The sequence below is a fragment of the Cydia pomonella genome, chromosome 18 (genome assembly GCF_033807575.1).
Source record: "Cydia pomonella isolate Wapato2018A chromosome 18, ilCydPomo1, whole genome shotgun sequence".
Lineage (NCBI taxonomy): Eukaryota > Metazoa > Arthropoda > Insecta > Lepidoptera > Tortricidae > Cydia > Cydia pomonella.
In genome coordinates, this window is record NC_084720.1 from 2,830,514 (window position 1) to 2,845,126 (window position 14,613).

Sequence of the window (14,613 nt, forward strand, 5' to 3'; positions counted from 1 at the left end):
GCACTTTTGCACTAAGTTAACTGCAGTTGTACAGTTTTATCACTGTACATGTATTTTGGACTTTAATTAGTTGCGCGTACATGTCAGACGTGATTATAATCCGCATTGGAGTCGCACGTTCGACACGTCTTGTCGGACAACAAATGTGACAGCGGAAGTAGAAGAATTAGCAATACATTCATATAAAACCACCATACAGGCAAGGCATGGTAGAGACGCATCTTAGATTCTTGAGGAAGAGGTTCAACTTATTAACTGTACTTTACTTTACTCGCAATATACTTACACCTTAATTGCAACTACTGTTTATCGTGCTGCTCACCACCAGACCACCTGAAACTCCTAGTGTACCGGCTAACGGGCTGCTACAGCAGTACAGCACAAAGTTGCCATAATTGTCCTCGCTTTTTATAATGTAGGAGGGAAACGAGCAGACAAATCGCCTGATGGCAAAGTGTGGACTGAACGAAGATGTAGTGGCAAAAATTGAGAAAGGTATGTTGAGATGGTTTGGACTCGTGGAAAGAATGAGTGAAAGAAGGCTAACAAAGAGAGTGTATAAGAGAGAAGTAGAAGAGTGAGCTGGAAGGGGTAGACCTCGCTGAACTTTCTCTGATTAAATCGGGGAAACCTTGAAGAAAGGCCAGGTCAAGAGCACCTTAAGTCGGCGAGCGAGTATGAGGAATGTTATGAAAGTGAAGGAAGCGAAAAAGGTATGTTAGGATCGTAGCAAGTGGAAATCCGTGGTCTCCGCCTACCCCTCCGTGAAATAGGCGTGATTATATGTATGCATGTTGAAAACTTACTTGACTATATACAGTTAGCATCGATTAAATAGTAACGGTTAAAGGGGCCGAATGTAATATCGTAACAAACCTGTGGTACCATTTGTTAACATTTCCGATTTACCACCTTGTTAGTTAGTCCAGTGGCGGCTCGTCACAAATATTCGTAGGGAACCCGGAGCTAATTTTGCTTTCCTTTTCTCCATAAACCGATCGTGAAAGTACTCAACGGGCTGAAATTAGACAAGCCGGTGGGAATCTAGTTCTTTGAACGATCCGCCACTGTTAGTTACGGTCGTGAAATATGAATCGGGCACACAGTTTGAAATAATAAAATATACATTGGTTTATGCCTGAAGGACAAAGTTTCTACAATAGGCAATAAATTTTGAACCATCAAATAACGGAATATTCAGTGCTAATCCAATTTATATCTTATCAAAGTTAGACAAACTGCTATTATTGCTTGCGTGTTGAAAAGTTTGATGGATTCTGCAAATAGCTTTATAGTTACTTTTTGGTTCTATAAGAGCTTAAATTGCGTTTTAATTTAATATTTATGAGACTTTTGGCATGCAATGGATGAAAAGCTAATTTGGGCCCCTAAGGGCTTGAATCATGTATCTATTCATGAAATTATCGTTCGTAGGTTCCGTATTATATTTAAACTAGCTTTTGCCCGCGACTTAGTTTGCGTGTATTATTTTGGTTTTTTCCAATCTGCTTTTCACTCATTCCCCATACAAACTTCAACCCGCTTTTCAGTCCCTAAAGGATGACTTATTGGTCAAAAATGCATAACCCTTAAAGTGGCAGGAACCGGCTCCCAGAAAATTACGTCAATTAAATTTGAAATGAATTAAAACAATATCAAAATAACAACACAAAAACGGGATAAAAAATATTTATTCCTAACAAAAAGTTAAATGATAAAAGTCTTAAAATGGTTCTATGAATTATTGATTTCCTTTACTAACTTGCATCCCTTTTTACAACCTTAAGGGATTAATTTGGGATTAAAAACTATTATATTTTCTTCCCCACAACACAAACTATCTCTGTAGCAAATTTTATGTGAATCGGTTCAGCGGTTATTGATTACCCAAACAAACTTCGACCCTCACTTGAAGGATGATTTTCTTTTCTTTTTTCAACTCAATCGGAAATCGGGAAGTTAGTCAAATTTTGCTACTATGTTTTCACCCACACCAACTAGCATAAATACAAAAAGGGCAAGTTAAATGAAAGCTTTTAATACATAAAAAACTTACCAACGACGGATAGATACATCCGGTGACCAATGGGCGGGGTGGTGCCGACTTGGCACTCATAGACGCCCGAATCCCGGCGCTGCGGGAACCTTATCTAAAGAAAAAAAAAAGTCAGTTTAGAAACTAGGTTATGAGGAGACCGGCTAGTAATAAGGACTGTAAAATTTGAGACAATTTGCAGAGAGTGTTTCGTAACAAAAACTGTTGTCCAAAAAGAACAAAGATCCTTTCTCAATGGACCTCTTAGTTAAACCGATAGTATGCTTAGGCACTAATCAGTGGACCTCTATATTTAACTTACAAATACAAATACGATTATTACATTACTTTTTACAGTAGTTCATAGGTATAAAGGTTAGATAGGTAAGTAGTCCATCTTACGTACAAAGAGTAGGTAAGTATTTATCTCAACAATGTGCAACAATTTGATTTTACAAGTAATGAAAAAGGTGCGGGTACAGCTTGCTGGATTTGAACCCGCCCTTTATCAGCTAATAATGGGCGATTCCCGCAAATATTCCAATTAACTTTCACTATCACATATCCGCATATCAAACATACGATTTCTAGTTGACTTTAAGTTGAAAAAATAATGTCAACTAGAAATCGTATGTTTGACCTCAGCGTAATATTGTAAATTCATGACTTTTTACATTAACACATTTAATTTATACCCTTTTTCTGCGTAATGATTATTGTTTGTTTGTTTGTTTGATTTATATATTATTTTAACTTTAGTTTTTTGTCGTTCTGTGACTGAGAGTCAAATAAGTATCGCGCAGTAGTGCTGTCTACAATAATAACGAAGTACGTAAATATAAGAGATCAACTGTCTTTATTATTTGATGTTCTCTGCTATTTATTTGGAAGCAACTTGGTACTTGAAAGTATTGGCTAACTGGAATTAACTGGATTGTGTATATTCTTATAGTGGTGGCGCTGAAAAAAACTTAGTGAAGTTCAAAAGAAATAGCAAAGAATGTAAACAATTATGATTTTGTTGGCTTTTGGCGTATAATCTAAAAGTCTTACGATGGTTGTTTTCGTTGAAATATTAATAATTAAAATACATTTTAACTAGGAATTGATATAACTAAAAGATTTTAAGTAGACGTAGATCTAAAAGACAAACGAAAAAAATATTAAGGCCTGGAATCGATATATTATACTTGGAGATTTCGAGTTGCGTAAACGGAGGACGCAGGTTCGATTTCAGGCCTTAATCATTGTTTCCTTTGTATATGACATTTATTCTGTTTAAGGGATGAAACCTTTTAAATTTTTTTTTTTTATTATTATTACGGTATATTTACACAGCATTACAGTTCGCACCAAAGCGCTGGCAAATGTATACATGCAAAATAGTACATACCTAATTATTGAATTACAATTAAGTCATGCAAATATTATAAATTAAAAATATGTCAAGTGGTTTAAAATATGCAATTATACAATTTCATGTCAAACAATACAATAAACAATAGAAAACAAATCATTCATCCATCATCTCACAGTATTTCAAACATTCACGACATACATTTACCCATCTGCTAGCAAACACATTGTCATATTATGACAATTTCCGATGGCTTGTGGCGCCTTCCTTTCTTTGTATATATTTATTTCGTTTATAGTTTATATAGTTTATAGTTTTATGTGTATCTACTCGTAAAAAACACAAATTAAAATATTTTAATAGAAAGTAATTTAATTTGTTCTTAGAGTATTTCATCCCTTGGTAAAAAAATACTATAAAGGGACCCACTGATTAAAAGTCCGCCGGACGGTATCGGCCTGTCAGTTGTTTTTTTTTTTTTTATACTACGTCGGTGGCAAACAAGCATACGGCCCGCCTGTTGGTAAGCAGTCTCCGTAGCCTATGTACACCTGCAACTCCAGAGGAGTTGTACTCGCCCCCCCCCCTCGTTGAGCTCTGGCAACCTTACTCACCGGCAGGAACACAACACTATGAGTAGGGTCTAGGGTTATTTGGCTGCTGTTTTCTGTAAGGTGGAGGTACTTCCCCAGTTGGGCTCTGCTCTAGACCTGGAATCCACTGGCTGTGCCCTACCACACAAAGCGAAATGACATTCACAATGGCCATACCTCTCTTTTGGACGTAGTTTAAGGACGTACCCGGGTCCAAAGGACGTACCCGGGTTCACCCGGGTTGTTCGGAACTGTCAACTTTTTGTTGTAACTGACAAGCCGATACCGTCCGGTGGACTGTTAATCAGCGGGCCCCTTTAAGCATTCGTCTTCGCTCGCGCATCCAACGGAATAGCACAGTCTAGTTATTTGGGGCGCTCCGTGTCCAACTTTAAGATAGATCGTTCTTGTGAGACGATCTGGAACATTGGGCATGGGAAACGAATGGAGGTTCTAAGATGTCAAGTATAGTTTAAATGTTTGGTTTAAATAGCTACTGAGGAATAGGATAGAGAGAATAGGAAAAAATGAGTTTTAGCCGATATAACAAAACACGTGCTCATTATTTTTTGCTGCTTTCAAATATATACTCAAACCAGCCATTAACTAGCAAGTTGCTTTAGCATCACTTTCTATAGGAGTTAGAAGATTTAGTACCTTTTTAGTACTTTGGAGGACAATTTCTCCCAATAGGTTGAGTTTGGGCAGCTAAAAAAAAATACGTGTCCGTTATTTTAGACTACTCTATAACATATATCAAAATGAATCAAATCGGAGTCGGACAGTTGGGTACCCTTCCTTGTAAGTAAGGTAATAAGTACAAACACAGGTGTTTATTTTAGTCACCTGCAATAATTTACGAGCGGAATGAGTCAAATTGAGCAACTTTTACTATGGGACCAATCACAAAATCGTAAAAAAAAATGTTTCTTTCCCATAGAAAATTTAAAGGTCCGACAGCCAAAATGCTTGAAACAGTAAATATTTTCCGCGACCAACCCAGGGTCACATAGTAAAAGTTGCTCAGTATGACCTATATATTCACCCCGTAAATTATTACAGGTGATTAAATAAACAGCCTGTGCACGTGATTGTACCTACTCATTTCTACGATCATTTTTTTCAATAGCAGCAACTCGCAATCAAAAGAAAAAATTGATATATGTATGTATATGTATTTACATATGTATTTTTTTATATTTGTATGATAATTATGTTGTTTTGTTGTGTTTATTCTGTGCCTTCTTTTATTGGATCTGGAATACCCACTCACACGACATAAATTTATTTAATTCCGCTACCTAAAGGTTGTCTGGAAGAGCTCGCTTTTTAGCGATAGACCCGCCTGTTGTTTAAGTACCTCTTCTTAATGTGCTTTATTATTTGTATTGTTTCTGTATTGAGGTGTGCAATAACACACAAGTACAGAATATAGGAAATTCACCACGAGTGGTGATAGATTAAAACACGACCGAAGGGAGTGGGAGAAGGGAGAGGGAGAGAACGCGAGGAAGAAGAGATAATTTATAATATTATTTTAAAAAATTGCTATCTCGACAAGCCCATTCCGCTATCTTCTTTGACATATTCTATAAATTTGGCACTGTATACTACAATTTATGGTAGTAGGATTGGACGGGACACGTCTGCCGTATGTACCCGGCTTGCCGAATTTCTGAAAACCCTCATATAACCTTTCCGCCTAATCACGACAAGAAACGACTCACTTTCAATATCCAGTCTTCTGTATGAGGATTGTGGACGCTGATGAACCTCTGGTCCGACGTGTACGTCATCCGGCCGGACGTCAGGAGGTGGATGTCGCGGTGTCGGATCCATGAGACCTGTACGCAAATAGCAAGTAAATAAGCTTTATACTACTAGCGTTTGACTACCTTTAGGCTGCATTTTTACTGGATATGTGCGTGGATGTGTATAATAACCAATAGAATCACTTCATTTGTTTTACACGTCCAGTGTGTAGTGATTTTATTGGTTCTTAACGAACACATCCCTCGCTACGCATCCTAACTCATCTCTGGTGGAAACGCAGTGTTTCATACATGTTGGCTGATCAGATGTCGATGCAACTGGTCGAAAATTGCCGTTTTTTTTTAAGGTACCTACCCCAACACTGCACCGTAGCTAGGTTGCTAAAAAAGTTCAATTTCATTTCATCTGTTGAACACAAAGAAAACGTCATAGCTACAAACGATACCTTTAGCAAAACAAACACTCACTGTTCTGTTTCCAAGATCATGCACTCTGCAGTTAAGCTGCGCCGTCTTTCCAACCAGCGCCGTGACGTTCTTGGAGTACGCCACGTCAAAATGTGGTCCTCGCTGCGCCAGACCCAGGTCCACGTCCGTGTAGTCCAGCTCTTGCGCACTGTCCGTGTTCACGCCGTTTGTGTTGTCTGTGCATCCTGGAACAAAAAATATTGATGACGGAAGCTCAGCCATACAGCTCTAGGGAGTAGGTAGCGATGAGACAGCTTTTTACAAGCTTTTATTTAACTTTCAATGTATTTATATTTGTTTGTATAGTTGTTAGATTTGTAGCTGGCCCTCAACGGCTTATCTTTTGTCCATTGTTAACTAAAACGGCGCGTGCCACTACCTGCAAAAAAAAGGGCCCGGTCACTTTAACCGGTTATTAAATTACAACTCCTATGGTAATTGAAATAAGATTCAAAATGAACAAATGGAAAAATAATTTGCGAGTTCTTGTGTGGTATACGGTTACTGAGTGCCGGCGAGTCGAACGCTACCGAACCAGCCTAAAATGTGTCCTAGATATGCGTAACAAAGGCGCGTTATCGGAGAGCACACCTACACTGGTTTTTCGAGCGTTAGACTAGCCCGCGCTCAGGTGCCAATTAGAATTATACGACCCTTTTTTTGCAGGTAGTGGCACGCGCCGTTTTAGTTAACAATGGATAAATGGATAAGATAAGGTGGATAAAGATTTGGACTGTGATGAACTCTATAATAAATAAATAAAAAATATAACTCTTATTTTCACACGCAAAAGTTTTGCGCCAGATTTAATAATTTGTTGCTTAAATATTTCAATTTCAACTTCAACATTTATTCAGCAAATAGGCCCCAAGGGCACTTTTATACGTCAACATGGTAATTATATACAAGCAAAGAAAAGACATCAACAACTAAGTATACAATTATATAACTAAAGTATTACTATTAAGTATTATTAGAGATGTATAAATGTCTCTTAATGACGAATTACAAAAGAAAACTAAAATAATAATATACAAAATATCTTAAATTATTTAGAGGTGTCTAAGAGTCAAAACTAAAATATTACATAGTTTATCAAATTACACTTGGAGATGTATAGGGTCTCCAAGAGTCTAAATTATGTATAATTCAAACATTCATTATGATACAAGAAACATACGAGAACCGAATGAAGTGTCTCACTGTAATTATACTTAAAAATAAAGTTACTAAAATATAATAGCCCGTGTTAGCTTAAACAGACCAGTCTCCACAAACAGCACCCGTTCACGAGTATGACGTGTATCTCAGCCATCGCCTCCCTCAACCTTCATTCGGGAAAGTGGCGACCCGATCAACGACGCCAACGTAAGAAAAACTTTTAAGCGAGCATGACATGTTCAAGCTAACGGTGTATATTAATATTTAAATAGTAATAACATGTAGCTGTGAGACACAACATTTTGTGCTTGTATGTTATATGTTATATATACACCGTGTTTTTATTGAATTTCGTGAACTTCGGGGTATCGGTAAGTACGTTTAAGGAAACTAAATGGCATAGTTAATTTAAAAAAAAAAAAAAAAAATTGTTTTTTTTTTACTTTTTTTATTTTTATAAAAAGTAACTAAATGTTGCATATAGCGTTGTTGAAACACGGGCATTACATTTAACTCAACCAAACAATTGAAAACTGTGACATATCAATGTCATTTCGAACGTCGATCGTCCGAGATAGTACTTACGTTTAGTAGCAAATGTATGAACTCGCACTAAACACTAATCAATAAGTAAACAGGCCCTAAGGCAAGTGTACACGCTCGTAAGGGCCTTATAAGATAAAAATTAATGATTGATTATCTCCGAAATGGAGTTAATTAGAATATCGGTGTTTTTGAGAAAGTTACTTAATTTAAGCTCAGGAATGCACCGTCGAAATAAACGCAAATCAAAAAAAACACGGTGTATAACAGACGGTATATCGACAAAAAATTACTAGCTTAAATTTACTTAGAGATGTAAAGGTCTCTAAATGTCAGAAGAGATTTTGTTTATAAATTCGCAGTTTTATTATTAAAGCTGAATTATTTTTATGTAGTTTTAAATTAAAAACATGAAGATATATTAGATATATTTTTAGATTGCCACACAAACTGGAAAGACCATACTGAAATGCTCATAGATAAATTGAACAGGTTTACATTTGCCCTACGAAGGCTCTGCCAAATCTCTTCACAAAAAACTGCACTATTAGCATTCAATGGACATGTAATGTCCAATTTGCGTTATGGCCTAATACTTTGGGGTAACTGCTGTAATATGCAGAAAGTATTTTTACTACAAAAGAAATGTATACGGGCTATATGTGGTGCGCATCAAACAGAACCATGTCGACCTCTTTTCCATAAGTTGAAAGTGATGACGCTACCATCATTATATATATATGAGATAGGTATATATGTCAAATACAATATAGGTTTATTTAAAAATAAGTCATCTACCACCATTTATCAATCACGAAACGGCACCGATCTATGTTATCCTTTCCACTCAAAGACAGTTTTCTTTGCAAATAACGTTTTATGTATGTCGATAAAAATCTTTAATCATTTACCCGTAGAAATAAGGAACTCTGACATGCCTGAATTTAAATACAAATTATATAAATTTTGCTTAGATAAATGTTATTATACAATTGACGAATATTTGGCATCTGTAAATCAATAAATAATTTTCTATAATGATTATGTATATTGTGAATCTTAGGTAGAAATGAAACCATGTATGTGTATTATGATGATATTATTATTGTATAACTTACCTACAGCTTAAATTTGTATATACCTATTTAGTTATAGTACCTAGCTAATAAGAAAAATTTGCATGCTTCTTCAAGTAAAATGTACGCATTTCAAATTACTGTCCACCTATGTTCATCACTACATTTATGCAAATAAACATATCTTTATCTTTATCTTTTATCTTTATTGCGTTCTGGATTTCGTCAGTTTGTGATTGACTTTTTGGTACTCATACAGGGTGACCTTAGCCTTTGGACAAACCCTGAAATCCCACGTAGGGTTACTTCTCAGGAATGCTCTGACGTTAATATTTTTTTAATTAGAACAATTAATTTTTCGAAACAAAAGTTACTTGCAATAATCGACAATAAAAAGAAACACACTGTGTTAATCTTTGGCAGTGTTTTTGACAATTTGTTCGAAATATTAGATAAAAGTCAGAAGCTTATTAGTGTCATCAATAAAAAAGATAATCAAAAAGGTTGAAGAAGGTTCCATAGTATTCTTTGAGGATATTACCTTAGGAGCTACTAACACATACAGGCTGTAAAAAATGGTAATTTGTTAATTTATTCGAAACCGCTATACCGGCTGTTATGATACTTTGTACAATGGTTCTAAATATCCTAATGCATCCTATGTACATTTCGGCTTTGTCCAATGGCTAGGGACACACTGTATACTGACACCTTCTGTACTTACATTCATGGAATAAACCAATATGAATATGAATAGATAGATAATCAATTACTGTACACTTTTTAGCTACTAACATATTTTTTAATAAAAACAATATTATAATCCCAAAGTAACTCATTATTTCCCACGGCATTCACAGAGCTCCATTCAAAAAAACCCAAGTTTTCAAACAATGCTCCGTTCCATTTAAACTTCAGTTCACCCATTCAAGCTTTTTCATTTACTAAACAGTAATATAAAGACCAGTTAATTTCCGAGCGCACTTTACATGCAAAACAGCTCCGCGTAATGAAAAAACCGGTCTCGTAAATACTCCCGAGTTTAATATTAAAACAATACATAGCTCGCTGAACAGATACTTTTGTCGATGTATTATATACCCACAACCTTTGGTTCATAAAGCGCTTACGAAGAGGACACACACAATAGTATTTTATGCAACAGTTGTATAAGAAGGGTCAAAAAAGGCGAGTGGCGTGAGTTACAATGTGAGCCGGAGCCGAAGGCGTAGGCGAACATTGTAAAGGAATACGCCACGAGAATTTTTTGACCTACTTATACAACGTTGCATACAATATTTTTCCTACGAGTCAACAAAAATAAATCTTAATTTAGGTAAACAAATTACAGCAAAAGTATATAGCCAAGACGCGCGAGCATACCTTGTTACGCGCCCGGCCCGCCCCGGGCCGCGGCCGGCCGGTCGGCGACACCTCGTAACTCATGAGGCCCTGGTACTTGCTACTTGCTAAATTAATTTTTTGGACAGTTTTTCTCAATTTTGGCCACCGTAGCCTACGGAGACTAACAAGCAACGCTAAGCGGTCTTCGTAGTCTATGCGTGTTGCTATATTACGGGTGTCACATGCGTGTTTCTGACTTATGAAGTAATTATTTTTACTATGCAACCAAATGAATATTTTGTAAGTTGGAAGCAATGCAGTTAGTTTAAAACCGTATTCGTTTTGGTTTTGTTAGGTTGGTAGCCATAAATCGCAGTAACATTATAGCGTATAAAAGCACAAGAGCTTTTATGAGGAATAGACAATATAGACTTTTCTTGAAATCTTTTATGGATGTTCTTATATTCGTGTTAATGAATGCATAAATGACAGATAACAGTAGAGGAGTAGGAAAATATATATATATTATATACAGCAGGGCTAATATGGTCGGCTCTTTATCATTTGTTACCATGCCTGTCACGTTCTGACAAGTATGTGAGTGCGAAAGTGACGCATTGCATGATAAATGATAAAAAAGCGACCATAAAACCGCCGCAGGTAGGATGGTCCACGAATGTATAAAAAAAAGGTAAATATACCAAAAATTTGCTTCCTATTACTTCGTTTAGAGGTCGCAGTGATATATATATATATTGTTGTATTATTAGTTTACTAGTTTTGAATACACATACTTTTATTTATGATAATCTTATATCAGAGTATAAATAAAATCTTAGTGACAACTGGTTGCCGCCATTTTGAATTCAATCGGCCTGATTAGAACTTTAAGATGCGTCAAATATCAGGATCTGATGTCAGTGTCAAAAGTAACGTTTGTTCAAACAAAATCGTCACATATCGACATATCCGATCCATGTCGTATCTAGAACATATTTGACGTATCTTAAAGTTCGAATCGGGCCGATTACTGACCCAGAAATATACCTTTCGAAAATTGTCAGTGTCAAGTGTCAGATATTCTTGAGCACTTTGCAGCTTCAATTTATCTAAAGGAGACTTTACAACGTGAACCCCAAACACTCACTGTTTGGTTTTGAAACGGACGCCACTGAAATATGGGACATAAAAGGCTATCTCTATAGAACACGAGTATAATAGATATTTTATGAGGAACAAATATTTTTCAATTTCATATTACGAGTTATCAATAACTACCCGACGTGTGAAGATTTAGAGCCAGCCCACATTAGCGTCTTTTGAGTGTTGGAGTCTAGTCAACTCTATGGCTGCTACTCGACGCAACGTTGGTGTGGTGAAAATTATTACGCAAAATTGGCGTAACTGACAGGTTGGGCAAGTTGATTAGGTCCGCCATATTGGCTTTGAACTTAGCCCTTGTAACTTAAACTATATTGATATATTTGTCTGGTTTGTTTTTTTTAATGTTATTCTGTAATAGCTTGATAAATTGTTATAGTTCCGCGACTTCGCAGTGAAAGCGTCTATTCTTTTGAGTGTGAGGTACAACTATCTATACTGCCGTGTAGCAAGACGGGCTCTGTCTAAAAGGGGCCAAGTGACTTTTGTTTAGTTATTTCGGTACACGGCGGGAAGAAGTTGACTAGAGATATAAAATTGAAGAAATTTGAACTTAAAGTAGAAGTACTCGAGGTGCAAATTCCTTCAATTTTATATTACGAATTATCAACAACTGTCAAACCATCGGCAGGGTCAACGACACCACAGTGGTGTTGTCCTCTGGGTTAGATCAACGTGAGAGAGGCGACCCCAAATCTCTGGCGCGTCAAGAGAGATGTGTCAAGAAATGGAAAACCAAGACATTGGCTCAATGATTTAAAAAAAAACACTCGACATAATATATGCTGAGGATGGATTTGCGCCTCTCGCCGGGACGTCCAGTAATTAACTCGGAATTATATCGCTTAACCAACACCTATATGTAGTGCTCGGTATTTCATAGCCGATGAGTCGTGACCAGTGTACATTACAACCTTGTTCGTCTACAGACCACAAGATTAACCTTTTCACTAGCCCGTGGTGTCCGTCGCCAGGGTGCCGGTGAGACCCCAAACCATCGGCTGGGTCAACGACACCACAGTGGTGTTGTCGTCTGGGTTAGATCAACGTGAGAGAGGCAGCCCCAAATCTCTGGATGAACTGACCCTTCAGGTATAACATGAATAAAGCCTTTGTTATTCAAAAGCGAGCCTTGAGGACTATCGTGCGCATTCCACAAACTGAGTCCTGCAAGGATTTCTTCATAAACTTAAAAATACTAACTGTCCCGTGTCTTTACATTCTCCTGCTCCTCACTGACCTGGTCAAAAGCCTCAATGAGTACGAGACCAATGAGGAGAGGGAGACACGCGTAAGTACACGAAGGAAATACCTACACTTTAAACTGCAGCCTAAACTTAAAATAGTCACTCATTGTGCAAAATTTCAGTGTGTACAGCTCTACAACAAGCTTCCCAGTGAGTGGAGGAACATCACTAGCCTTGATATCTTTAAAAGAAATTGAAAACATTCATGTTGAAAGAGTGCTTTTATTCTATAGAGGAGTTTGTGACCTACTTTAGTTATTTGCCTACGTAATTATAGTTAATTGGTAATTAATTGTTCTGATATTGTTCTGCATGTTAGATTATATGATTATTAGATTTAGAACTTAGATTTAAGGAATTTTAGTAAGTAGTTATATTCAAATACAATTATTATATTGTTCATGAATAAATAAATAATAATAATAATAATAACCAACTAAATACCACAGTAGCTAGCCTTCAGAAGGAAAGAGATTCCTACTACAGGAAACTCAGGGATATAGAGGTGATGTGTCAAGAAATGGAAAACCAAGACATTGGCTCAATGATTCAAAAAACCCTCGACATAATATATGCTGAGGATGGATTCGCGCCTCTCGCCGGGACGTCCAGTAATTAACTCGGAATTATATTGCTTAACCAACACCAATATGGAGTGCTCGGTATTTCATAGCCGATGAGTCGTGACCAGTGTACATTACAACCTTGTTCGTCTACAGACCACAATATTAACCTTTTCTCTAGCCCGTGGTGTCGTATAGAGCCCTCGCGATGGGAGCAGCAGGCAGCCATACGAATGGAGTGGCGGGCTACTATAAATGCCAAAGTAGCTGATATCGAAGCTCGTCGGCGCTTAGACGCAGGGTCAACGACACCACAGTGGTGTTGTCCTCTGGGTTAGATCAACGTGAGAGAGGCGACCCCAAATCTCTGGCGCGTCAAGAGAGATGTGTCAAGAAATGGAAAACCAAGACATTGGCTCAATGATTCAACAAACCCTCGACATGATATATGCTGAGGATGGATTCGCGCCTCTCGCCGGGACGTCCAGTAATTAACTCGGAATTATATTGCTTAACCAACACCCATATGGAGTGGTCGGTATTTCATAGCCGATGAGTCGTGACCAGTGTACATTACAACCTTGTTCGTCTACAGACCACAAGATTAACCTTTTCACTAGCCCGTGGTGTCGTATAGAGCCCTCGCGATGGGAGCAGCAGGCAGCCATACGAATGGAGTGGCGGGCTACTATAAATGCCAAAGTAGCTGATATCGAAGCTCGTCGGCGCTTAGAGCTGGACGCCAAGCGCGACGATATAACCATCGGCAGGGTCAACGACACCACAGTGGTGTTGTCCTCTGGGTTAGATCAACGTGAGAGAGGCGACCCCAAATCTCTGGATGACTTGACCCTTCAGGTAAACCAACTAAATACCACAGTAGCTAGCCTTCAGAAGGAAAGAGATTCCTAAATTTTCTAGGTCTATTTATCTGGAATGAAGTATACAAGTTGAATACAGCCTAATACCTCCGTCGCGTATACACAGTTGTGTACATCACTTGAAGTATTTGAAGAGCGCTTGGAACTTGTTAATAGTGTGTAACGGCTGGAGGGTGTCTCGTGTCTACCGCAGACACACAAGGTGTAATTAAACAGCGCAACATTGTGTAATGAGTGTTGTTACGCAATATTACATAATTCCAGGTGTGCCGGGTTAGAATCAACGTCAACATGAAACATTTATTCAGAAATTAGGCAACACTTTTACATGTACATTTTTTACAAGCAAAAAAATTTATTGTCGCGTACCAGCCAGGGGCCCATTTCTCGAACGGTATTAGTCTAATATTAT

At 37.5% G+C, this 14,613-nt stretch overlaps 1 protein-coding gene across 4 annotated transcripts in view; it reads right to left on the reverse strand.

The window, feature by feature from the left end:
- The window catches only part of LOC133527819 (zwei Ig domain protein zig-8-like), a 299,524-nt gene that overhangs the window by 31,086 nt on the left and 253,825 nt on the right, over positions 1-14,613 (reverse strand). For all 4 annotated transcript variants that reach the window (XM_061865003.1, XM_061865002.1, XM_061865000.1 and 1 more), the window contains 3 exons: positions 6,226-6,410; positions 5,713-5,829; positions 2,057-2,150 (listed from right to left, as the gene is read on the reverse strand). In XM_061865003.1, coding sequence (XP_061720987.1) covers positions 2,057-2,150; positions 5,713-5,829; positions 6,226-6,410 — 396 coding nt within the window. The remainder of the gene's footprint in view (positions 1-2,056; positions 2,151-5,712; positions 5,830-6,225; positions 6,411-14,613) is intronic.